The sequence below is a fragment of the Amia ocellicauda genome, chromosome 7, assembly GCF_036373705.1.
Source record: "Amia ocellicauda isolate fAmiCal2 chromosome 7, fAmiCal2.hap1, whole genome shotgun sequence".
Lineage (NCBI taxonomy): Eukaryota > Metazoa > Chordata > Actinopteri > Amiiformes > Amiidae > Amia > Amia ocellicauda.
The window spans coordinates 38,130,805-38,158,497 of NC_089856.1; the positions used below are offsets into that span (position 1 = coordinate 38,130,805).

Here is a 27,693-nt window from a genome sequence, read left to right on the forward strand (position 1 = left end):
CTCGTCACTTTCCCACATCCTGTTCCATAAAATGTGATGTCAGTGCAGGTTCATCCTCTTTTGCCACTTCGCCTGGAACCGAGAATGTGAGCTCTCTGTGTCTTGTCTGTGCATTGGCTTCACGGTTGTGCTTTCACCACCGTTTATTTCCGTGTCTATTTGTATTGTTTAGTTATTATTAATAGCTAATCCGACTCTGTTCCATACACGCTCCGGGGCTCTGGTGCACTTCGGTTTCAGTTTCGGCTACAGATAGCACATTTTAAAAATAATAGTCGTGTTTATATCGTGCTATATATATTCAGACTGCATGCTGTGTTGGTTGTTTGTCCACAGGGCTTTTTTCTACACAGTAGGAGCACTAGCAGCGGAAGCAAAATCCGAGACCCAGCTGCCCGGCCTAAGCCTCGGTGTGTCGTAAGAGATTTTGCATGCATGAGGTGCTCCTCTGCCAGCTTGCACCTGCACTACAGTCCACGGCGGCGGCTGTAGGAGATCTCGCTCTGACAGTTCGCTGAGAACGTGCTCTGCTAGCCCTCCCCGTCCGTGCGTGTAGGCCTCAGTTTTAGATCCCGCTATGGCTGGTGGTATATCCCAGCACACATGGTGTGGTTAAGCCTACGCGGCGCTTGTATCCAGCACCTGGTGCTTGGTATACACAGTGTTCAATCCGCCAACAGCAAGGTTGCGTGTGGTTGGTGTCGCAGTGCCCCCGTGTACATAAACATTGCCGGGTGGAGACGCACTTATAGCGGCTGGCCCGCTAGGCTTGTTGCAGAGGCGTTTCAGTTGTTGTGTGCCCCCGGTGCAAACACTGACCGGTGCCTCTGCTGTACGTTTCCCTCGGCATTCAGCGATGAGCTCCTTTCGCCCCCGCCACTGTGCCGCTTGCGGCCAGCGCACCTTGCCCGCCTGGAGTGAGGAGGTCTTATGCCCCTTATGTCTGATCACCGACAGCAGGCGCAATTTGGCTGCAACTTCCGGGTCTGCTACGGCGCACCCGGAGGTCCGCCTCTCCCCAAGCCCTTCTGTCTCCTTCTCCAGGGTTGCAGTGACGGAGACAGCCGCGCCCACCGCGCTTGCGTCTCCTCCTGCTTCCGCTGCCACGCCCCTCCTGCCTGCAGTGCCCGCGGTGTACGCCACTACAGCCGCATGCACCCTCCACCCGCATGTACATGTGACCGACAAGGAAGAGCAGTGGAGCGATGCCCATGGGCTCCCTCCCCCTATTTGGCGTCATCCCTTGCCTCCTCCCTGCCAGACCATCAGTGACGGAGGTCAGGCTCTGTGGACAGGGAGCGTGATGAGGCCATCCTTGCTTTAAACAGTGCAACAGGTGCCACCCCCCCCTCCACACACCATGATGCTCCACCGCCAGCTCACACCGTGCCAGTGGAGACTGAGGGGAGTCTGTCTGCCCCATCCCAGGACAAGGGCAGTGGACAGGCCAAGCTCATGAAGTAGGAGCTGGTTGATCCCACCCCTCCTCCTCTGTTGAGCGTGGACACCCCTCCTGCTCCCATGGGACAGGACAGGGAGTTCTGGGCAGTCATTCAGAGGGCTGTGGAGTTTCTCCAGCTCCCCTGGCCCTCTGACCCTGCCCCGCTCCAGATTCGAAAGCAGTCAGCACGTGCAGCGGCCCACACTGGCCCTCCCGCTGCTGCCTGACCTCCTCGAGGAACTGAGGGCTACCTGGGACCATCCAGCAACAGCCCCCACCCTAGCCATGCCAGGACCCAGGGTGCGGCAGAAGTGGGCTTGGTGGAATTTCCCTTGCGTGTCTGCGGAGCCACGAGACCTGGACTGCCCCAACAGGCAGTGACGTGTCACACAGACGCTGCTCCAGAGGGCTTTTGAGGGAGGAGCCCAACCGGCTCGCATCAGGAACCGAGAGCATGCTGGGCCTGTACTTGGCCCAGCTGGCGGAGCCCTCGGAGCAACATGGCGCATCACCAACCCTGCCCCCTGGTCTGTACCCCGCTTTGCATATACTGTATATATATATATACATTCACCTAAAGGATTATTAGGAACACCTGTTCAATTTCTCATTAATGCAATTATCTAACCAACCAATCACATGGCAGTTGCTTTAGGTTTAATCCTTTAGGTGAGTGTATATGATTAACTTAATTTATTAAAAATGATTTCCACATGAATAAGAGCCTTTAAAATCATTAGAATTCACATACTTGAATTACACATTAATTTAATCTGAGTTCACAAGAATTACATCATGTATTCATGTGTTTTTCCTGTGTTGTACTATCAGAAGTCACGAGGAATTAAAGTGTTACCACTATTTTAACAGATGGCACGGTATACTGCAGTTTAAGGTGGACATTCCTACAGTCAGCATGCCAATTGCATGCTCCCTAAAAACGTGAGATTTGAAATTCATAAAGTAAGGCCTAATTAATGTAGTTAAATTGACTGAATTCCTTATATGAACTGCAACGCAGTAAAATCTTTGAAATTATTGCATGTTGCAGTTATATATTTTTTCAGTGTCTAATGCAATCAGGAAACACAACTAGCAGCCAAGTCTTTAACAAGTCAGTAATAAAATGGTTATATGCCCCTGATGGTTTTGAAATGTACCTGACGGTGACTGCTTTTTGTTATTATAGTGACTTGATTAGCATCTTGAAGCTTTATTCTGAATACAATGTTAGTTAGTTGTTCTCAGTCATGCATGAATTTCGCAAAGCATTAATTATTTTCAGTTAGTGACAAATGCATGAACTGACTTTGACTAAGATACTAATTAATTGTTATCTCTCTAAGGCAGATACATGCATTTGAGATTTGCTGCTTTGGTGCAAGGCTGAACATTGTTTCATGCTAATTTAAGCATATCAGATTTACACAGGAGTATATAAGTGCCCTGAAGTATTAAGACTCTCAGTAGAGTGAAATTAATATAACACACATACTATGTTGCTGCTTGCAAAAGTAGTATTAACTGTTTTGTTCACAAAGGCTGATAAGCCTATTTGTCAGCCTTATGGAGAAAAGGAACTGCCTCAGTTTTCAAGAGAAGGGGACATCAATATTGGAGCTATTTTTTCACTTCGGAGAAACCCTGTTGTTTTGAACGCAACATTTCAAGTGAACCCAGGACAAATTACATGTAAAAGGTTAGTGAGATCTTTCAAAAATATTATTAATATTATTACTACTATTATTATTTGCATAATATGTGGTCTTATTTGCTTGCCACAGTATAGATCCTGGAGAAGTGCAGTCTGCTCAGAGTGTGATATTTGCCCTTGAAGAAATCAACAACAGATCAGATATTCTTCCTGGTGTTTCACTGGGCTACAAGATCTATGATTCATGTGGAACAACACATTTGTCTTTAAAAGCATCATTGGCTTTAATTAATGGGCAAGAACAAGGATTTCTCTTAAACCAGTCCTGCACCAAACTATCCACTGTCCATGCAATCATAGGAGAGTCTAGTTCCACACCAACAATAGGAATTGCAAGAACTACTGGACCTTTTGGGATACCATTGGTAAGAAACGCATATTTTTTCTTGAATTGTATAATATGTCATATTATATAATATAACATGTAATGTTGTAAATACATTAATATATAACTATCATATATTGTGTGGTCTTGTAAATGTTGTAAGTCACCTTGAATAAAGGAGTCTGACAAATATAAATACTGTACATCTAAAAATCAAAAATCATCCAATAGATGGATACATTTAATTTGCTCTAATACATAAGGCATTATTTTAAATAAATGTACCTTTTAGATAAAATGCAGTTTATGCATTTAATTATATATTGGAATTGGATTTGGGAAAGTCAGCACATATTCTGACAGGCAAAAACAAGCAGAACAAAATATGAATAGCAAAGCTTCCAATCACCTAATAATCATAAATAACAATCATGTATTGGACTACTACACTGATCCATTGTTTCCAACACTGAGATGGAGATGACAGTTACTTGATTTTACTTTTTTACTTTGCTGCAGATAAGTCATTTTTCTACTTGTGCATGCCTCAGTAACAAGAAGGAGTTCCCCACTTTTTTCAGGACAATCCCAAGTGATTATTACCAAACCAGAGCACTGGCACAGCTTATCAAGCATTTTGGATGGACCTGGGTTGGGGCCATTAGGAGTGATGATGATTATGGCAACAATGGGATGGCTGCCTTTGTGGAAGCTGCCCAACAAGAGGGGATTTGCATTGAATATTCAGAGGCAATTTTTAGAACTGGTCCTAGAGACACATTCTTTAAAGTGGCAGACATTGTTAAAAAATCCACTTCAAAAGTAATTGTTTCTTTTACAAGCATATTAGATATGGATTTATTGGTAAAAGAACTGCAGCATCAGAATGTCACAGGCTTCCAGTGGGTGGGCAGTGAAGGCTGGATTACATACAGGTATCTGGCATCAAAGGTAAATTATAAAGTCCTGCGTGGGGCGATTGGCTTGGCAATTCCAAATGTAGAAATACCAGGTCTGAAAGAATTCCTTCTGAATGTCCGTCCATCAAACACTCCTGGAAACACTGGCTTCAATGAGTTTTGGGAAAGTACATTCAATTGTAGCTTAAAGTCTCACAAAGATTCAAATATTAAACCATGCACAGGGACAGACAATTTGAAAGGAATAAATAACCAGTACACTGATGTCTCAGACATGGGGATTCTATATAATGTGTATAAAGCAGTGTATGTTGTAGCCCACGCATTACATCATCTGTTTACATGCAAAAACGGCCAAGGACCTTTTCAAAATAAAACATGTGCAAACAAAAACAAGACAGAACCATGGCAGGTAAATAAAATGTATAACTTTAAATTCAGGATTCAATTACAAATTAAAACATTTTTATATTATAGTTCAACACTCCATACAGTAAGTCTGAAATATTACAGTTTCAGAAGAAAATACAAGTTGTCCATAAATACTCAAATCTTTAAGAATAAAATAATTGCTTAGTTAGAGTTAAGTTCAAGTGTTTTACAAAGTGTTTTGACTGAGTGATATTTACTTTTTCCTGTAGGTATTACATTACCTGAAGGAAGTGAACTTCTCAACCTGGAATGGAGAGAAGGTGTATTTTGATGAAAATGGGGATCCAGCAGCACGATATGCTTTAGTGAACTGGCAGCTTAAAAGTACTGGCATCACAACAATTAAAGTTATTGGTCTTTATGATGCCTCCTTACCAGAAGGACAGAGATTTGTAATGAATGAAGTCAGTGCTATATGGGCTGGTGATCAGGATAAGGTAATATTACGTATGTCATTTTTAACTTGTAATTTGTACTATGCTTTGATCTCTAATTCTAGACTGTATTGCACTTTTATAATGCTCTTATGTTTTGTAAGTCGCCCTGGATAAGGGTGTCTGCTAAGAAATCAATAATAATAAAAATACTTATATGATGCCTCCTTACCAGAAGGACAGAGATTTGTAATGAATGAAGTCAGTGCAGTGTGGGCTGGTGATCAGGATAAGGTAATATTCATACTGACTGAAACAGAAGCAAACAAACATTCACAAACACACAGATATTAATATAATATAAAATGTATTTGAGTTTATATTACTGTAGTTTAATTTGTGTGGTATGTTACTGTATTTCTACTCTTTATTTGCTGTAAATGTGCTCATATATACTTTTTTACAGTAAAATACCACACACACAAAATATTTGTATGTATATTTTCAGGACCCTCTTTGTACGGTAAAAAATAAAGCATGTAACAGAAATGTTAACATTTTATTATGGCAAGTCCGTTGTTTTCAACATACACTCACCTAAAGGATTATTAGGAACACCTGTTCAATTTCTCATTAATGCAATTATCTAACCAACCAATCACATGGCAGTTGCTTCAATGCATTTAGGGGTGTGGTCCTGGTCAAGACAATTTCCTGAACTCCAAACTGAATGTCTGAATGGGAAAGAAAGGTGATTTAAGCAATTTTGAGCGTGGCATGGTTGTTGGTGCCAGACGGGCCGGTCTGAGTATTTCACAATCTGCTCAGTTACTGGGATTTTCACGCACAACCATTTCTAGGGTTTACAAAGAATGGTGTGAAAAGGGAAAAACATCCAGTATGCGGCAGTCCTGTGGGTGAAAATGCCTTGTTGATGCTAGAGGTCAGAGGAGAATGGGCCGACTGATTCAAGCTGATAGAAGAGCAACTTTGACTGAAATAACCACTCGTTACAACCGAGGTATGCAGCAAAGCATTTGTGAAGCCACAACACGTACAACCTTGAGGCGGATGGGCTACAACAGCAGAAGACCCCACCGGGTACCACTCATCTCCACTACAAATAGGAAAAAGAGGCTACAATTTGCACAAGCTCACCAAAATTGGACAGTTGAAGACTGGAAAAATGTTGCCTGGTCTGATGAGTCTCGATTTCTGTTGAGACATTCAGATGGTAGAGTCAGAATTTGGCGTAAACAGAATGAGAACATGGATCCATCATGCCTTGTTACTACTGTGCAGGCTGGTGGTGGTGGTGTAATGGTGTGGGGGATGTTTTCTTGGCACACTTTAGGCCCCTTAGTGCCAATTGGGCATGGTTTAAATGCCACGGCCTACCTGAGCATTGTTTCTGACCATGTCCATCCCTTTATGACCACCATGTACCCATCCTCTGATGGCTACTTCCAGCAGGATAATGCACCATGTCACAAAGGTCGAATCATTTCAAATTGGTTTCTTGAACATGACAATGAGTTCACTGTACTAAACTGGCCCCCACAGTCACCAGATCTCAAGCCAATAGAGCATCTTTGGGATGTGGTGGAACGGGAGCTTCGTGACCTGGATGTGCATCCCACAAATCTCCATCAACTGCAAGATGCTATCCTATCAATTTGGGCCAACATTTCTAAAGAATGCTTTCAGCACCTTGTTGAATCAATGCCACGTAGAATTAAGGCAGTTCTGAAGGCAAAAGGGGGTCAAACACAGTATTAGTATGGTGTTCCTAATAATCCTTTAGGTGAGTGTATAGCCTATATAATATGATTTATAATTGTATACTTCTACTCTGTTGATGGTCAACATCCTGTTCCTAATTGAATTTAGCAAAAATAATGGCATGTAGACTATAATAAACTCATGTTGTTTGACAGCTTCCTTATTGTATTATATTATATAAGTAATTATGTCTGCAGCATTTTCATTAATATAATGGATACAACATACTTAGTTTATAGCATATTGCTTTCCATGGTCCCTTTGGATATGTTATAAGTGGAGTTTACCTCTACATTTCAAAAATCACCTAAAACGGCTAGTGTACAGTGGCGTAATTAGTGGGGGGCAATTTTGAAATAATAAGCGATTCTTGCCCAAGACTATACCTGAGTTCCGAGGCTGGATATTTTCTTTCTGAGTGCATAAACCATGTCCACTGACTTCTTTACATTGACTGGTATCCAGCTTCAATAGTGAAAGTTAAACTGGAGTGGAATCTATTATTTTTATCTAATATTTTGCAACTATGCCAGTTACGACAGCAACAGGGGAGCAATCATTCAGTGCACTAAAATTACTCAAAACATCTGTGCTCCACTATGAAAGAAGAAAGATTTAATGGGCTAGAACACCTGTACATAAATAAGGAACTCAAACTAATTTATGGAGATGTTATTGATTAATTCAAACTCCTACATCAGCGGCAGAAACAGCTTATTTACAATGTAGAAAATTATGCATCCTCACATCACCCCCATTTCAATTCAAGGGACCTCAACCGAAATATATCGCTTTTATGGACACACACCAGAAACCACATCTAGTTTGTCGGTCGGTTGATATGTGATTTTTCGCCAGTGTCCCATAGTGATGTGTGGTTGGGAAGCAAAGATATGTTTGATGAGTCAAAATCTGCCTGATTTCATGACTCTGCCCACATTTCCCCCCCCCCCCCCCCCCTTGCGAATTCCTTGCTACATCATGCCTGTGTATATATCCAGCACTAATAAATTCAGTAACTCTTACCAGATTTTACAGTGCTGGGTTTTACTGAAAAAGTTACAGTACATATATTTTACTATAAAATATACAGTATGACACTTTACAGATACTCATTTGATACTGTAATAAGTACAGCAACTGCCAGTTGAACTGAATGAACTGAAGTTAACAGTAAGTTACTGTACATTTTACATAAATGTTTTACAGTGTAGCTCCTGTAGTCTTAAGTCAGTTCCTTATTTTGTAACTCATTGACTTCATAGCTCTGTGTTTCAGGTGCCAAAGTCAGTCTGCAGTGAGAGCTGCCTTCCAGGGACTCGTAAGGCAATTGTCAAAGGAAAGCCAATCTGCTGCTTTGACTGCATTCCATGTGCTGAGGGAGAAGTCACTAATACCACAGGTGAGTTGAAAACATATGGTAGTGCTCTGCCTTTGTGAAGTAATACAACAGGTATGAATATGATGAACATTGAAATTCTGCTCTTTTGTCAGCACTAAAATATATTTTGGTCAGACACAAAACTAAAAATATGAAGGTAAAACAAATATAATTACTTTAGAAAAAGGCTTTGATTTTTGCAACTTGAAGCAAAGACTGATAAAATATATCGAATGTTGGTTGAAATTCTGTATGTTCCAAATGTCTTGAATGAAAGATTCTTGAAATGTGTGAATGAATTACAGGAAGTATCGATGTCATATTTAGAGCCCTACTGATACAGGTTTTTCGGGTCCTATACCGATACCGATAATTGGGAAGCTAAATTTCCCGATTACCGATATATCTGTCGATATTTACTCTTTTTTTTTGTTAGCATGCATAACAGACATTTTGTCAGAAATTGTGTCAAATGTGCACTGCATGGAGGATTTTTTACATTTTTACATTTTACATAATAAACAACATTAATTCTCATCATAAATAACAACCACAAATCAAGCATTTTAAAAATAAATTAAATAAGTTAGAATAAAGGAGAATAAAGGAAAAATAAGAAAATATGTATGTTCTATACATTAGAACAAAGACCAAGGTATATGAGCAATTTCTCACACAAATGGAAAAATTTGCATGTTCTATACATTTGAGCAAATAATAATATTGAGTTAAGTGCTGGTCTAGATTATATTTACATTTTACATGTGTCAGGTTCTCTCAGGTTTGCAAGTCCTCCTCAGTGTTCAATACTGCCAATGCAACAGTGGCAGGTTATAGTGCAGGCAGCACAGCACAGCACAGATGCATTTGTTTAAAAAAAATGTATTTAAAAATGCCCTTGAAAGTGTAACTTATTTAATACGTATGTTAAATGTATTGCAATAAGAATCACAGTCAACACATGATGTAGGATTTGAAATAGTTTTATAAATAGCATGTATAGGTTCAGTTTTATCCAACATTGTCTGAGAGATGCGCCTCTATACCATATGAGCCCTGTGTTTCTCAGTGGGGGTGTGTTTGTTTCACCACGGTACTCATTAGTGCACGAGGCGCCGCTGCACTGAGAATTACTGTGAAATCTAAAGCACCATAACTATGTTAAAAAAGAATGGCAAGTAATTATAATAATGACTGTAAAACCAAGTAAACATGTATATATTTATTGTCTGAAGCCTGACGAAGGATTTTATGGAAATTAAAAATATATATTTTTTCTCAATAGTTTGAGAAAATATATCGGTACATTATCGGTGGGATATGTGCTGATACAGATATTTCTGTAAAAGCCCAATATCGGCCAATAATATCGGTGCTCCGATATATCTTTTGGGCCCTAGTCATATTTCTTTTTCAATTTAAGGAATAGTTACAAAGACAGACAATGTACATTTCTATGTTTGTTTTGCTTCTATTTTCAGATTCAGTTTGGTGTGCTAAATGTCCTTTGGATTACAGATCAAACGAGCAAAGAAATCAGTGTGTCCTGAAAACTGTTGAGTTTCTGTCTTTTCATGAATTAATGGGAATACTATTACTTACATTTTCTATATTTGGTTCTTTCCTTACCATAATAATAGCAATCGTTTTTTTCAAATATAAACATACACCTGTTGTTAAAGCCAATAACTCTGAGCTCAGTTTCCTCCTGCTCTTCTCATTAACTCTGTGTTTCCTTTGCTCACTTACTTTCATTGGCCAGCCCTCTGAGTGGTCCTGTATGTTGCGCCACACAGCATTTGGCATCACATTTGTCCTGTGCATCTCTTGTGTTCTGTTGAAAACAATAGTGGTGTTAATGGCCTTCAGGGCTACACTGCCAGGGAATAATATTATGAAATGGTTTGGGCCCACACAGCAGAGGTTAAGTGTTCTTGCTTTCACACTCATACAGGTCCTGATTTGTGTGCTTTGGTTGACAATTTCACCTCCTTTTCCTCACAAAAACACAGAATACTACAAAGAAAAGGTTATTCTCGAGTGTGATGTAGGATCAGCAGTGGGGTTTTATGCTGTGTTAGGGTATATTGGATTCCTCTCTCTCATGTGCTTTGTGCTGGCTTTTCTGGCTCGTAAACTTCCAGACAACTTCAATGAAGCCAAATTCATTACATTCAGCATGCTCATATTCTGTGCAGTCTGGATCACCTTTATCCCAGCTTATATCAGCTCTCCTGGGAAGTTCACAGTGGCTGTGGAGATATTTGCCATTTTAGCTTCCAGTTTCGGGTTACTTTTTTGTATTTTTATGCCTAAATGTTATATTATTTTACTACAACCTCAGAAAAATACAAAAAAACATTTAATGGGTAAAATGCCCTCAAAATCACTGTAGGACTGAATTAACACCACATCACTGAAAATGTTTTTTCCAGTACACTAAATAAAATATGTTTTGAGCTGGTAAATATTCATCACCATTATGTATATGTACAATTGTGAATTCAATTACATTACAAAATAAAAATAAATTTCAGTCATAAAAATAATATCGATCCTGTCATACATAAATGTGTATTGAAATAGATTTGTGATTTTTGACAGATAACCTTTTTGGTTTTGTTCGTATGTTTTACAAGATCTATTTGCAATAGTCCTGATGTTGATTTAAATTCATTCCAAAACCATGGGCCCGATTAAACAGAACATGTTTACATGCTAGAAATAAAAATAGTAAAAAAAAAAAAAAAAAACATTTTATATAACAGTTCTCCATTCTTTGTCATTAACAGTTATATACATAAATACAGGTTCACAATCCCTTATCTGAAACCCTTGGGGGCAGATTTGTTTCGGAATTCTGAATTTTTGGGATGAGTGGAAGTTTGGTTTCTGCCTGACAACTGCTCAGGAAGACCCATATATGGTCAAACTGGGTTAAATTTAGGGGGGTTTGTACGATGTATCGAGCCCAAATTACTGGTGAAAACTGGTTCTTATCAGACTTTGTTCTTCTAGGTATCAGGGTTGAACTATAGCACAGTACTGCAGCACAGTGAGACAGTGACCTTGTTTACATAGACACACAGGGAAAGAAATGAAGTTCTTCAAGTGTTAGTTTTTTATTTAGTCGTAGTTTTAGTCAGGTCGACTAAAATGTCTCTGAGATATAGTTTATTCATGAACTTTTCTTTATTTAGTCAACTAAAAATTTTCTAAAATATTAGTTTTAGTCAACTAATATTGCATTAGTTTTAGTCATATTTTAGTCATGCTATTTAATTTTGTCATATTGACCTAAATGTAGCTTATATTAAATTGAAATATTAAATATTACTGTAAATATATATAAGAATCATGGATTACCTTACAGTCAAAATAATTATTTTATCCCCAAGGCCTTCACTTGTTTCTCTAAGAAATAAATAAACACAAAAATCTTACAAATGGATTTTGATTTATTTCATCAGGTCGCTTCAATCGTTGTATTTGTTCCAGTCATATTGCAGCCACAATTGGTTTAGTTAAATTAAGTTAATATCTTACAAGACATTTTCTTAATTTCCTCATTGTATTTGAAGTACTGCTAGACTGCAGGTTTCTTTCTGAATGATTGGTTACTCGCAATACAGAAACTATCCAGTTTAATCAACCGTTTTTTCAACAGGAATTGCTGACCTGTTATTATGTATGTATGTATGTATGTATTTATTTATTTATTTATTAGCAGACGCCCTTATCCAGGGCGACTTGCAAAATATAAGAGCAATACAAAGGGCAATAATACAGTACAGTTCAAGGCATAATGCAATTTGCCAATTCCAAGTGTATATGAGATATACAGTAAGCAATATATAAGTCTTACATCTTAGATTATAAAAGCTGATAAGTGCAGACAAGGTGTTAACTCACAGTTAAGAGCTAAGGGAAAGGGCATAGGGGCAATCAAAATAAACAATACGAGTACTATTAATGCAAAAGCAAGACTGACAAAACATTATATAAGTGCAATTTTACAGGAAACTAAATTACAAGAACAGTCTGAAAAGATGCATCTTGAGTAATCAACAGAAGGAGGTCAGGGACTCTGCTGTCTTGATTTCAGTGGGAAGGTCGTTCCACAATTTAGGGTCAGGGATGAAAAGGAGTGGCTCTGGAGGAAGAGGAGTGGAGAGGAGGCAGAGTTAGTCTGGCACCAGAAGACCGCAGCTGAACTTTCTGAAAATAAAAAAGGCCCTAACTTCCTTTTGTTTTGGACGAAAATTATTGTGTACCAATTAGATCAGCATGATTGGCACCATGAGACTTTACTCTGAGAGTGTTGTTAGTTAATCTGATCTAATTCTTGCATTCATTTTCTAAGGCCTTACATATTAGCAATTAGTGAGAAATCCATCTAGGCTAATGGCTTTCACTAACCTGATTGTTAATTCAATTTTCTTTCTCTCAGGCAGAAAAACAAAACACAAACATTGCATTCACCTTTGAGAATTATATATTTGTGTGAGACTCACCTGATAATTTAGCATTTGAGTTGTACACAGCAGTATATAAGTGCTGTGAATTAGGTACTTGTCTCTCAGCAGGGTGGGAAAGATAAGATATACTATGTTGCTGCTTTCAAAAGTAATACTAATTGTTTTGTTCACAAGGGCTGAGAAGCCCATCTGTCAGCCTTATGGAGAAAAAGAACTGCCTCAGTTTTCAAAAGAAGGGGACATCAATATAGGAGCTATTTTTTCAATTCATAGAAACCCTGTTGTTTTAAATACGACATACGTCAGCCCAGGACAAACTACATGTGAAAGGTTAGTGTTTTATGAATACTAAAATATAAATGTTTTTTTTATATATATTGGTATTTTGGTTCTTATATGTAGTTCGAAATGTCGGCGCTTAGTGTTCACCGTATAATCGCCAGTCATTAAAAATTAAAATAAATAAATAAATTGCTCGATTAAATAAAGAAAATATGGATTGTCAATCAATTCATTACTATTAATAGATCCGATTAATCAATTAATTGAGGCAGCCATAATATATATGCCTTGATTAATTGATTAATCAGATCTATTAATAGTAATGAATTGATCAACAATCAATATTTTCTCTATTTAATCGAGCAATTTATTTATTTATTTTAAATTTTAATGACTGGTGATTATACGGTTAACACTAAGCGCCGACATTTTGAACTACATATAAGAGCCAAAACTGCTAATTTATATAAACCAATAGCTATTTAAACGCTGTGGTATAGTAATGAAAGGCAAACAATCAAAAAAAACTAGCACAAATGGAGTAGGGTATTTATATGGAAACACGAACATAAAACATTACAATTATTGGTATAAATAACATCAAAGTGCTTTTTTTTCTAAACGTGTACACTGCACAGTCAAAACAAATAAATGAAACACTTGTTTATTTGTGGCGTAACCACTCTCAGTGTCCACTCAATCTGACTACAGTTGTAAGAAGACATTTGTAATGCTATACAATACCTGTTTTTCAAGCACATGAAAGACTAGACGTGAGGCAGAGATTGCGACTTGAACTTGATTTGTGTTTATTCAACTATAAAACGCCGGGTATGCACAGTGTATTCAGGAACTTAATTAAAAAATAAATATTTCAAACTGGCCAGCCCTGTACAAATAGTGTTAAATTATAAAGGTGAATCACGCAAGAAAATTAATCAAGAGAGTTACAGTACAACATCCTCAAACAAACTGGAGAGTTACAAGTCACTTAAAACAACAGTCTAGCTCTGGATTCAAACTGGATTCGTAAGGAAACATTGAAGACAAAGTTAAGGTTTTGTGTTTAATTTGCAAGCAATGCTTTTCTTACAAGGACAATGATAAAGTTTACAGTATCATTTGTGACCAAAACATCCGTTTGCCGTAGCAATTATATTTTACTTTGCTGATTATAATGATTGTGATTTTTTTTAAATATACATTTCTATTATTATTATTATTATTATTATTATTATATTTTTTTAACATTCCAGATGAGCGTTGTAATACTGTAATATCAATGCTTAGTATTAATTAAAGTATTACTGTGTGACACAACCACTTAAACACTGTTACACTTATTTTAATCTACTGATTAATCAACTAATGCCCATTGATTAACCGATCAAATATTTAATCGACCGATTGATATATATATATATACAGTGAGGGAAAAAAGTATTTGATCCCCTGCTGATATTGTACGTTTGCCCACTCACAAAGAAATGATCAGTCTATAATTTTAATGGTAGGTGTATTTTAACAGTGAGAGACAGAATAACAAAAAAAAAAATCCAGAAAAACGCATTTCAGAAAAGTTATAAATTGATTTGCATGTTAATGAGGGAAATAAGTATTTGACCCCTTCGACTTAGAACTTGGTGGCAAAACCCTTGTTGGCAATCACAGAGGCCACCAGGTTTGCAACTCGAACTCGAACCTTCAGCTCCCTCCACAGATTTTCTATGGGATTAAGGTCTGGAGACTGGCTAGGCCACTCCAGGACCTTAATGTGCTTCTTCTTGAGCCACTCCTTTGTTGCCTTGGCTGTGTGTTTTGGGTCATTGTCATGCTGGAATACCCATCCACAACCCATTTTCAATGCCCTGGCTGAGGGAAGGAGGTTCTCACCCAAGATTTGACGGTACATGACCCCGTCCATCGTCCCTTTGATGCGGTGCATTTGTCCTGTCCCCTTAGCAGAAAAACACCCCCAAAGCATAATGTTTCCACCTCCATGTTTGACGGTGGAGATGGTGTTCTTGGGGTCATTCCTCCTCCTCCAAACACGGCGAGTTGAGTTGATGCCAAAGAGCTTGATTTTGGTCTCATCTGACCACAACACTTTCACCCAGTTCTCCTCTGAATCATTCAGATGTTCATTGGCAAACTTCAGATGGGCCTGTACATGTGCTTTCTTGAGCAGGGGGACCTTGCAGGCGCTACAGGATTGAGATTACGAGCTGAGATTAGGAGCACTCCCTTTAAGAGAGTGCTCCTAATCTCAGCTCGTTACCTGTATAAAAGACACCTAGGAGCCAGAAATCTTGCTGATTGATAGGGGATCATATACTTATTTCCCTCATTAACATGCAAATCAATTAATAACTTTTTTGAAATGCGTTTTTCTGGATTTTTGTTTTTGTTGTTCTGTCTCTCACTGTTAAAATACACCTACCATTAAAATGATAGACTGATAATTTCTTTGTCAGTGGGGAAACGTACAAAATCAGCAGGGGATCAAATACTTTTTTCCCTCAATGTATATATTAAATGAAGTATTATCATTCCAAAGATATAGTTAGTATTTAAATACATATCTGTGGTACTTCACTAATTACTATTATAATTATGATTCTGATTAGAAATATTATTTAATTTGCAAAGTGTGTATTTTCTCCACAGTGTAGATCCTAAAGAGTTACAGTCTTCTCAAACTATGATATTTGCCATTGAAGAAATAAACAACAGTTCAGACATTCTTCCTGATGTGACCCTGGGATATAAGATATATGATTCCTGTCGTACCATAAGTTTGTCTATAAAAGCATCTCTGGTTTTAATGAATGGCCAAGAACAAGGATTTCTCTCAGACCAGTCCTGCATCCAACCATCCACAGTCCATGCAATCATAGGTCAGTCTAGTTCAACACCAACAATAGGCATTGCAGCAACTGTTGGACCCTTTGGGATGCCAGTGGTGAGAAAACTTTATTTAATGTGATTAATAGGTTGCATGAAAAACTATGTATATATTTATCTGTCTATCTCTCTCACTATCTCTGTCTATTTTAATGTGTGAATGGTTGTGAGAGTGCAATACATTAATGAATGGAAATGAAAAATATGAGCAAATTCAATTTCCTAAGATCTGTTCATTTCCTTGGTTCAAAAAGTGAACTTTGAGAGTCAAGGTAAAGTCCAATAACATGTTCAATGAAGAAACTCACAGTAAATTAAGAATTAAGACTTGAACAAGAACTAAGAAGTGAACAAGACTCATATTGGTATATATCTAAATCACAATTTAACCTTTTTAAAGACATTTGTAAACATAAACATATTTTCTTCATGTAACATTCTTTTCTCTTATACAGATCAGTCATTTTGCTACCTGTGCATGCCTCAGTAACAGGAAGGAGTTCCCCACCTTTTTCAGGACAATCCCAAGTGATTATTACCAAAGCAGAGCTCTGGCAAAGCTTGTTAAACATTTTGGATGGACCTGGGTTGGGGCCATTAGGACTGATAATGATTATGGCAACAATGGGATGGCTACATTTGTACAAGCTGCCCAACAGGAGGGGATTTGTATTGAATATTCAGAGGCCATTTATAGAACTCTTCCTAGAGAGAAATTCCTGAAAGTTGCAGAAATTATTAAGGAATCTTCTTCAAAGGTAATAGTTGCTTTTACATCTGGTACAGATCTTGTTCTGCTGGTTAAAGAACTGCTGATTCAGAATGTCACAGGCCTCCAGTGGGTGGGCAGTGAGGCATGGATTATTGACAGGTACCTGGCAACAAAGGCAAACTATAAAATTTTGGGTGGGGCAGTTGGCTTGGCAATTCCAAATGTAGAAATACCAGGTCTGAAAGAATTCATTCTCAATGCCCGTCCTTCAGACACACCTGGAAACTCTGGCTTCAATGAGTTTTGGGAAAGTATCTTCAGTTGTAGCTTAACAGGTGAAAATCGATGCACAGGGATGGAGGCTTTGAAAGGCATGAATAACCAATACACTGATGTCTCCGACATGGGGATACTATACAATGTTTATAAAGCAGTGTATGCTGTAGCCCACTCATTACATCATCTGTTTACATGCAAAAACGGCCAAGGACCTTTTCAAAATAAAACATGTGCAAACAAAAACAAGACAGAACCGTGGCAGGTAAATAAATAGTTTTCCTTCATTTTGTTCAGAATTCAAAACAAAACAAACAAACACACAAAAAAACTAAACAGCTTTAAAATGTATTTATCTCTGAAATTGAAGTTCATATGTATTACATAGTCTTTGTAATATTACAGAAAATTAAAAACGTTTTTGATATGTTGTATTTAAATATCCACACGTATTTAGTAGTAATAATATCTATAAGAATATATTCATACAGTGAGGGAAAAAAGTATTTGATGGATTAATGGTAATAATGAGACAGAATAACAACAAAAAAATCCAGAAAAACGCATTTCAAAAAAGTTATAAATTGATTTGCATTGATGAGTGAAATAAGTATTTGATCCCCTATCAATCAGCAAGATTTCTGGCTCCCAGGTGTCTTTTAGACAGGTAACGAGCTGAGATTAGGAGCACTCTCTTAAAGGGAGTGCTCCTAATCTCAGCTCATTACCTGTATAAAAGACACCTGTCCACAGAAGCAATCAATCAATCAGATTCGAAACTCTCCACCATGGCCAAGACCAAAGAGCTGTCCAAGGATGTCAGGGACAAGATTGTAGACCTACACAAGGCTGGAATGGGCTACAAGACCATCGCCAAGCAGCTTGATGAGAAGTTGACAACAGTTGGTGCGATTATTCACAAATGGAAGAAACACAAAATAACTGTCAGTCTCTCTCGGTCTGGGGCTCAATGCAAGATCTCACCTCGTGGAGTTTCAGTGATCATGAGAACGGTGAGGAATCACCCCAGAACTACATGGGAGGATCTTGTTAATGATCTCAAGGCAGCTGGGACCATAGTCACCAAGAAAACAATTGGTAACAAACTACGCCGTGAAGGACTGAAATCCTGCAGCGCCCGCAAGGTCCCCCTGCTCAAGAAAGCACATGTACAGGCCTGTCTGAAGTTTGCCAATGAACATCTGAATGATTCAGAGGAGAACTGGGTGAAAGTGTTGTGGTCAGATGAGACCAAAATCGAGCTTTTTGGCATCAACTCAACTCACCGTGTTTGGAGAAGGAGGAATGCTGCCTATGACCCCAAGAACACCATCCCCACTGTCAAACATGGAGGTGGAAACATTATGCTTTGGGGGTGTTTTTCTGCTAAGGGGACAGGACAACTGCACCGCATCAAAGGGACGATGGACGGGGCCATGTACCGTCAAATCTTGGGTGAGAACCTCCTTCCCTCAGCCAGGGCATTGAAAATGGGTCGTGGATGGGTATTCCAGCATGACAATGACCCAAAACACACAGCCAAGGCAACAAAGGAGTGGCTCAAGAAGAAGCACATTAAGGTCCTGGAGTGGCCTAGCCAGTCTCCAGACCTTAATCCCATAGAAAATCTGTGGAGGGAGCTGAAGGTTCAAGTTGCCAAATGTCAGCCTCGAAACCTTAATGACTTGGAGAGGATCTGCAAAGAGGAGTGGGACAAAATCCCTCCTGAGATGTGTGCAAATCTGGTGGCCAACTACAAGAAACGTCTGACCTCTGTGGTTTTGCCACCAAGTACTAAGTCAAAGGGGTCAAATTCTTATTTCACTCATTAACATGCAAATCAATTTATAACATTTTTGAAATGCGTTTTTCTGGATTTTTTTCTTGTTATTCTGTCTCTCACTGTTAAAATACACCTACCATTAAAATTATAGACTGATCATTTCTTTGTCAGTGGGCAAACGTACAAAATCAGCAGGGGATCAAATACTTTTTTCCCTCACTGTATTGTACTACAGAGAGCATAGTTTGCAAAGGTTTATGATAAAATTATAGTTTCTTGTTTTATCCTGTAGGTATTACATTACCTGAAAGAAGTTAACTTCACAACCTGGAATGGAGAGAAGTTCTATTTTGATGATAATGGGGATCCAGCAGCACGATATTCATTAGTGAATTGGAAACGTAACATGGAGGGAATCACAGCATTTCAAGTTATTGGTCTATATGATGCCTTATTACCAGATGCACCGAGATTTGTAATGAATAAAGTCAGAGCAGTGTGGGCTGGTGATCGGGATGAGGTAATATTCGTACTGGCTGAAATATATTAAAATTAAATAGAATGATGTATTATTTAACTTTCTGACTATATATCATTGTGCTTAAGGTGCCAAAGTCAGTCTGCAGTGAGAGCTGCCTTCCAGGGACTCGTAAGGCAATTGTCAAAGGAAAGCCAATCTGCTGCTTTGACTGCATTCCATGTGCTGAGGGAGAATTCAGTAATGCAACAGGTGAGTTGAAAACATATGGTAGTGCTCTGCCTTTGTGAGGACTAACATAATTTTGATGTAGGACTTGTAAGAAACAATTCTGATTTAAATATTCAAATATTAAGATAAAACACAACAATATATACCATTAGAGAAAGACAAACAGGAAAAATAATTTTTAAAAGTCTGCGGCAATCACAAATTCGGCATTTATATCCACAAACTAGTACTGATAAAATACATTGAATTTTGCTTATGAGTTTCATATGTCTAGAAAGTATTGTCCTCTGGATGAGAACACATTTCAGGAAGTGTCAATGTTTGTTTTATAAATTAAGACATGAATGACAAGGAAACCAACTTGCTTTTAATTGTTTGTTCCATTTCTATTTTCAGATTCACTGGAGTGTTTTAAATGCCCTTTGGATTACAGATCAAACGAGCAGAGAAATCAATGTGTCTTGAAAACAATTGAGTTTCTGTCTTTTGATGAATTAATGGGAATACTATTGTTATCAATTTCTATATCTGGTGCTTTCCTTACCATGATAATAGCAATTATTTTGTTCAGATACAAACATACTCCAATTGTTAGAGCCAATAACTCTGAGCTCAGTTTCCTCCTGCTCTTCTCATTAACCCTGTGTTTCCTTTGCTCACTTACTTTCATTGGCCAGCCCTCTCAGTGGTCCTGTATGTTGCGCCACACAGCATTTGGCATCACATTTGTCCTGTGCATCTCTTGTGTTCTGGGGAAAACAATAGTGGTTTTAATGGCCTTCAGGGCTACACTGCCAGGCAATAATATTATGAAATGGTTTGGGCCCACACAGCAGAGGTTAAGTGTTCTTGCTTTCACACTCATACAGGTCCTGATTTGTGTCCTTTGGTTGACAATATCACCCCCTTTTCCTCACAAAAATATAAAGTACTACAAAGAAAAAATCATTCTAGAGTGTGATGTAGGATCAGCAGTGGGGTTTTATGCTGTGTTAGGGTATATTGGATTCCTCTCTGCCATGTGCTTTGTGTTGGCTTTTCTGGCTCGTAAACTGCCTGATAACTTCAATGAAGCCAAATTCATCACATTCAGCATGCTCATATTCTGTGCAGTCTGGATCACCTTTATCCCAGCTTATATCAGCTCTCCTGGGAAGTTCACTGTAGCTGTGGAGATATTTGCCATATTAGCTTCCAGTTTCGGGTTACTTTTTTGTATTTTTATGCCAAAATGTTACATTATTTTACTAAAACCTCAGAAAAATACAAAAAAACATTTAATGGGTAAAGTGCCTTCAAAATCACTGTAGAAATAATGTATACATTTAAGATTAATCTTAAATATTCTGCTTCACTGTTCTGGAAAACCACCCAACCCATTATGTATATAGATTTCTGAAAAACAGTTAAAATTAAATAAATATAATACACCGGGTTCATACAGCTTTTCAGAAGTCAAATTCAAGCACTTTTAAGGTGCAATGTCAAAGCTTTTCCAGCACCTCACACTGAACTAAGCACATTCAATTATAATTTCACCACACTAGATTTAGATGTTACTGTGCTGTAAGACCCAAAATGTTTAATGAGAGCTTTCATGTAGACTTGGCATTGTGTTGTTACCTGGCTTAGACCAATATAAATCAATCACACAATCAGACAAAATTTGTGAACACCAGTACACAGTGACTTGTTTTAAACATGCAAACATAATACACTACATCAATACTTTTCTGTATTGAACTTCCAACATGCAAATGTAAATTAGTGGATAACGTTTTAAGTTCCACGTGTTAATCCATGTATATTCAATATGCTCACTTACTCTCTAAACATCATGTTTATTCTCTTCAGAACAACCAAGTATAAATTCCTATAACCATAGCCTAGTAAACGGTCTTTAAGTTATGGAATCTCCCTCAGCTATAAATACTTTGCATTAGTATCTGCTGGTCTCTGCAATTTTTTTTATGGAATTACACTTTATAATAATTGAATATGAATACAAAACCATCAACATGTCCACATATGGACAATATTTATTTTTTGGATTTTTTTTTAAATTCTTTTGGTTATCTTTCGAGTTAGAAGCACAGCACAAGGGGAGGGGTTTTCAGTGCGCATCGCTGGAACATATCAAAGACATTTTTCTATCAAAGCTGCCATTGGCCCTTGTGCCCGTCACTCAAACAGGACCCTTCCACTTCCAGTTTGTATAAAAGGTGATGTCTACACAAAGACTTCCTCTTTTTGCCCTTCCCCTTGGTTCGTCGAAATGTGTAAGAGAGCCTTCTGTGTTTATCCAAACCAGAAATCTGTGTTTTTCGCCTGGCTGGCTGGCAGTACATACTGTGCTTTCCTTCAACCAATTCGCTACAGTTGTGTGTTGTTGTGCTATTTTAATTCTATTTAAATTAGCCACGTTATTTTGTTCCATCCGCGCCACGGAAGTCCGTCGGCGCCTCGTTTCACCTCGGCTTTCACACAACTACTAGTTGTTTAATATTATTATTATTATTATTATTATTATTATTCAGGTTAGTTCGCTGTGTTGGTTTTTGTCCACGGGACTTTTTCCTTCACAGCAAGAGCGCATGCAATGGCAGTAATAGCCCAGGCCAGCCGCCCCGGCCTTAGTCTCAGTCATAAGAGACCTCGCCCGCACTACAGCCCGCGGCTGCGGCAATAGGAGATCTCGCTCTTCCAGTTTACTGGATTAAGTTCTGCTGCGCTCACTCATCCGTGCAGCGGTTCTGGTGTGTTAAGCCCCACTTCGGCTGGTGGTTTTTCTACCGTGAGCCCTCCGGATCCCGAACAGCGCGGCGCCCCGTGTCCCCGGTACCCCCCCCCGTCACACGTGGTGCGACTAGGCTTGTACGGCCCACAGGGCACTTGCAGTATGCAGTGCTTTGTTTGGCACACTGGCGGTGCTTGATGTTACTCCTCGGGACCTCCCGTGTTGTTGCCACAAAAGAAAAGGCAAAACTTGGTTGAAGTGTTCCCTGTTTTTTTAACCCAGTACCCCAGTGCAGTAACGTGTGGTTGGTGTGTAGTCCCCCAACACAACACTGTGTTGTGTTGCGTTGCCATTGTTGCAAGACCACCTCGGCTACTGGTGTGCCTTCGGTACCCGTGCTGACTGGAGCACTCACTGCATGCTCACATCTCAGTGCGCGTGTGTGGTACTGACAGGATGGAGAGACCCCATTCCTCCTCTTCCCGCCGCTGTGCCACATGTGGCGTCCCAGGGCCCCCTTCCCCTCCTCTTCCTCACCGTCAGTCTCATCTCCACCAAGACGTCGGCGCAGGGGCCCGAGCTCTGCGGACAGAAGGCAAGATGCTGCCATCCTGGCTCTCAACACCAGATTGGACCAGATCTGCACCCTATTTGCTGCACAGGCAGGCAGGCAGGCAGGCAGGCAGGTAAGGTATACGTCAGGATTCTACCATCTTGGTATTGGCTGGAGCCCATATGGAGTCCCTGCTGGCCCTCTACATTGCCCAGCTGGTGGAGGTCCCAGATGCGAGGCCCTCAGAGGCCCCACAGCCTAATGGGGAGTTGGCTGCCGTGGCAGACCTACTAGTGACGGTCATGTGTCACGGGGCACATGCGAATGGCCGTTCCCTGGCAGCCATTGTAGCTGCACGCCGTCAACTGGCTGTCCCAGGCGAGGTGAGTCCCAGACGCAGACAGGACCCGGCTGATGGATGCCCCACTCTCGCCCGGGTCCACGTTTGGACTGTCCGTGGAGGGCATACTGGCATGTTCCATCCAGGAGAGAGAGCAGTTGCTACAGCTCACCCGAGTGTACCCCCAAGCAGCACCTCTGGGCCAGGCCCGCAGACAACCTGCAGGGCCTAGAAGGCCAGGCCCCAGGCAGCAGCAGCCACGGCCAGGACCCAGGACTCCTGGGTGCTCCAAATTATAACATACAGTTCCAGACCCGTCCACTCCCTTCAGAGTTGTGGTGTGGACACGAGTGAGGGACCTGTTGCAGTGTGTGGCGTTTCTTGTTTCATTCGTTAATTCTTCCCAGTTCAGCATGACTGCATCTGGGCAGCCTGGATGTGGCCACAAGGGGCACCTGTGGCTTCTATCATAGAGTTGGTACAGCTCCTAGTAGGTATGCCTCGGGGCAAGCTCTCTTACCAGCTTACTCCTCCTCATTCTCAAACCCCTCCCTTCCGACAGTTTGGTTATACTGTAACCCCTCCCATTTGAGCACTGCCTAAGGGTTACAAGGTCACGTGGGAGTTCTAGCTCCTGGCAAAAAGAGGAAGTCTTTGTGCAGACATCACCTTTTATACAAACAGGAAGTGGAAGGATCCTGTTTGCATGACGGGCACAAGGGCCAATGGCAGCTTTGATAGACAAATGTCTTCGATACATTCCGTGCTGAAAACCCCTCCCCCTTGGGCAGTGCTTCTTTTCTCAGATAACCACGGTTGCATACACAACCTATCGTTTTACTGGAGTTAAGCGAAGACCTAATTTTAAAAACTTTTTAGTTTTTTTTTTTTTTGTTTTTTTTTGTGCTGTGTTGTGCCAGTGCTGAATGACACTCCTACCCTGCAAAGGTATCAGTGTATCTTTCTCGCTGTTGTGGTTCTACTGGTTTGATTATTGATTTGTGAGTCTGAAAAAGATAGATATCAATCTATCTTTCTAGGAATTTAATTCTAATTAAGTACATGTTTATTGCTTGTATTTCATGTACAATGATCAATTAAATACACATAAGCACAGTTATTATTATTATTCTCTCTCTTGATTGCGGTTGTGCTTATTGCTGTGCAGGTCTGAAAAATAAAGGCTTATTCTATCGTATTCTAGTAATTTTATTGTAATCAATGCCATTTACCTTTGGCATGACTCGTCAGCGCAGAATCTCCCATAGTGAAAACTTTAATCTCTTTCTTGCAAACCTTGAATATGCTGTCTGTGGATTTAGACCTTGTTTTACACATAATTTATATTTAATGTTTTCGAGCCACCTCTCTTCAAAACAGCAGTCTCCCGGCATATTTGCTACATTGGGCGATGATGCCGAGCCATATCTCGTTCCTGTCATTCTGCGGCTCACATTTGCAGCCACATCAAAACACACCGACAGATCAAACAGGAGTCGTATTGGCCGCAGCAATAAAGCAATCAACTGGCTCTCTCCAACCACTGTAGTTATATCCCAAAGTTAACTCATTTACTCAGATTGCCAATTTATTATGACAGTAATTAGCAAACTTGGATAAATTACATTAACAAACTACCAGCATTTTCAAGCACTCTATTAAAAATTCAAGCACTTTCACAACCTTGAAAATACTGGGATCCCATCTTTTCTTCACGCACTTTTCATCACATACATTTAATCAGTGGTGACTGTTCATCACAAACATTTCATCACCAGCGTCAGTTAATCACCAATTTGCATATTCATCAACAATATGCATATTCAATTACAAATAACACAAGGTCTGTCTCTTTTGATTTAGATCGAATATTCCTTAATGTCCTACGATTCCAAAACAGACTTTTAGACTGGCAGTTGTAGTCGGTTTTTCAAAGTACATATTCAATTAATTAATAAATAAACACATACATACATAATTAAATACATAAATAAAAACCTAAATAAATATGATTGATTTCTTTCTTTCTTTTTTATTAATCTATGCATTCATTTATTTTGTATTTTATTTATTTATTTATTTACATTTGGCACATTGATGTTGTGTATAAGGGAAATTGAGTATTTAACAAATACTTACAACACCCCACACAGGTCCCCTTTGGTTAAAGCAAGAATACTGATGTATAATTAAAAAAGATGTCCAAAGAGCAGTTTATTCACACACTATAATACAATTCATAAATAGGTCAGATAAAAGGAGCAAACAATAACATTAAAAACAGTTTAACACTAGAACCAATAACTGCTGTGCAGCTTTTACAATTTAAAAGTAAATATCTCTGCATATCTCTGTGAATTTCTCCCTAATATCTATCCCCTAAAAACTTTGATCAGTCAAATGTTTGATCATGAATGCTACTTATTCTGTATTAGTGTAAAGCACTATAGTGTTAAAAAGCGCATTTTCTACATTGATACACAGCTGTAATAGATGGAGCCATTTCAAAGTGCTTTCATTTTTCATATTTCAGTTTTATGCTATTGTTATATGCTGGTAATTTATGTTTTATAATTTTATAAGTCTGTTAAGATATGTGCATACTGATAATACACAAGTTTACACAGTTTATTGCAGAAAATTGTATTCGTTTTTTTTTTTCTTGTTCATGTATATGCGTACATTTTGATAAACAATTGAAGGATTGCAGGTGATATAGCTCATCTGCCTGTCCCCCGATCGGCCCAGCAAGTTTCTAATTTTCCTTTTGAATTCAATTTTTGATATTGGGTGTAGGGCTGGCAACAAGCTTGCTGGTATAAGCCTTTACGCTGCTGTTGGCACTACAAATAAGCATCTATACAGGACTGAAGGTGCCCCTCGGCTTTCAGCCAGCTGCACATGGGCACATGGAATACAGATACTGCCAGATTGTTAAATTACGAGATTTCAGATTTCGAAGTAATACATTAATGGTTTCAGTAAATTGGTGATGAACTGACACTGCTGATGAAATGTACCCCATGATGAAATGTACCCTGTGATTAAATGTGCATGATGAAAAGACATAGACCCAAATAATCCACCTTTAAATTCAAGCATTTTCAAGGACTTGTACGAACCCTGAATACAGTATTTGTTGTAGTAGAAGTAGCAGCTCTATCATAGACAAATTTACTATGTAGTAAACATACAGTGACCTGTACAATTTTCTTTTGTTTGATAGTTTCAAAATTAAAAACTTTCCAATATGATAGTGAAGAACCTTTTAAAGAAGTGAAGGAGGCTTCGAAGTACAGAAAATAGAATCTTTATTACGATCTTGGAAGAATCACGTGTGGGGGCAATCCCACAGTGAGACTTAAAAGTTTATCAAAATGACATAGGGTACTGCAACTGGTATACAATCACAAGCTTAAAAAAATCCAAGCTCCTGCATAGAGTGAGGGCTGATTTCGGGGGGGTGGGGGGAGGGATGGAGGATGTCCTCATCATGGAAGAAGGTGTCTTCCTGCTATTGCATCCAAAATGTCCAATCTCACAATTTGAAACAATGGAACAATAGAATACAATGTGATATTTTCAGCCTTGAGTGGAAAAACAGGAAGCCCACAAAGGATACTGGGAGATTTTCTGGAGGATAAGCCCTCGTAAAAACAGCCTTGCTAGCATTTGTTTGCCTGACCCTTAATATGTTAAGACAAATCATTTCAGTTGATATTAATCATTAGACTGGTTCTTCAGATAGTTTACTTAAATCATGGGTATCATGTAGCATTGTAATAGTACAATTGCACTTCACCAGCCCCTATGTCCTGTGCATGTTACTGCTGTAATCTGCAAACACTCTATGGTAAATTTACCAAGATAAATGTACTGATGATTATTTGCAAGAATTAATTCTTAAAGAATAGCAAAATAGTTTCTGAAGGTCTGACAGTGTAGGACATGTTTGGTAATAAACACCTTTGTGATTTGCTAATAATGATAATGAATAGAAACATTTCAGAAAAAAAAGTTTCTTAACAGAAGATTACTTGGGTGGAAGAGGTTTGATTATGCAACATAGTTTGAATATTTAAAGGTGCATACAATTTTAATAACAACTAACATTTTAAAAATATGCATGAAAACGATAGGTTGCGAATGCAACCCCGGTTATCTGAAAAAGGAAGCACTGCCCAAGGGGGAGGGGTTTCTGGGCACCTCCATAAGAACCCGATTGAAACGTCACTCTATCAAAGCTGTCATTGGCCCCTGCGCACGTCACTCAGAACAAGTCCCTTCCACTTCCTGTTTTATAAAACGTGACGTCAGCGCAGGTTTGTCCTCTTTTGCCGGGAGCTAGCACTCCCGCGCGACCTTGAAACCCTTGGGCAGTGCTTCCTTTTTCAGATGACCAGGGTTGCATTCGCAACCTATCGTTATCTTTCAAGTCGGAATCACTGTCCAAGGGGGAGGGGTTACTGTATAACAAATACAGCATATACAAAGCGGGGCTACAGAGGTCAACTCTTACGCCCTCCACTTATAATAGCAAGGCTGGCTGC

General features: G+C 39.2%; 2 protein-coding genes across 2 annotated transcripts; both read left to right on the forward strand.

Annotated features, from left to right (window-relative positions):
* The first annotated feature begins 856 nt into the window (after positions 1-856).
* On the forward strand, positions 857-10,764 carry LOC136753901 (vomeronasal type-2 receptor 1-like). Its single transcript, XM_066710282.1, has 9 exons — positions 857-1,277; positions 1,379-1,460; positions 1,612-1,741; positions 2,983-3,140; positions 3,226-3,520; positions 4,000-4,812; positions 5,042-5,269; positions 8,267-8,390; positions 9,851-10,764. Exons 1-9 carry the CDS (start codon positions 857-859, stop codon positions 10,762-10,764), a joined length of 3,165 nt encoding a protein of 1,054 aa, XP_066566379.1.
* A 2,213-nt stretch (positions 10,765-12,977) lies between these two features.
* On the forward strand, positions 12,978-20,823 carry LOC136754139 (extracellular calcium-sensing receptor-like). Its single transcript, XM_066710471.1, has 6 exons — positions 12,978-13,177; positions 15,797-16,091; positions 16,489-17,286; positions 19,097-19,324; positions 19,411-19,534; positions 19,910-20,823. Exons 1-6 carry the CDS (start codon positions 12,978-12,980, stop codon positions 20,821-20,823), a joined length of 2,559 nt encoding a protein of 852 aa, XP_066566568.1.
* The last annotated feature ends 6,870 nt before the right edge of the window (positions 20,824-27,693 follow it).

What these genes read in the sequence shown, in the direction of transcription:
- LOC136753901 (XM_066710282.1), top strand. Translation starts at nt 857, where the DNA reads ATGAGCTCCTTTCGCCCCCGCCACTGTGCCGCTTGCGGCCAGCGCACC. An exon ending in GGACAAATTACATGTAAAAG is followed by an intron (nt 3,141 to 3,225) that starts GTTAGTGAGATC and finishes TGCTTGCCACAG; the next exon opens with TATAGATCCTGGAGAAGTGC. An exon ending in AGAAGTCACTAATACCACAG is followed by an intron (nt 8,391 to 9,850) that starts GTGAGTTGAAAA and finishes TTCTATTTTCAG; the next exon opens with ATTCAGTTTGGTGTGCTAAA.
- LOC136754139 (XM_066710471.1), top strand. Translation starts at nt 12,978, where the DNA reads ATGTTGCTGCTTTCAAAAGTAATACTAATTGTTTTGTTCACAAGGGCT. An exon ending in GACCCTTTGGGATGCCAGTG is followed by an intron (nt 16,092 to 16,488) that starts GTGAGAAAACTT and finishes TCTCTTATACAG; the next exon opens with ATCAGTCATTTTGCTACCTG. An exon ending in GGGCTGGTGATCGGGATGAG is followed by an intron (nt 19,325 to 19,410) that starts GTAATATTCGTA and finishes ATTGTGCTTAAG; the next exon opens with GTGCCAAAGTCAGTCTGCAG.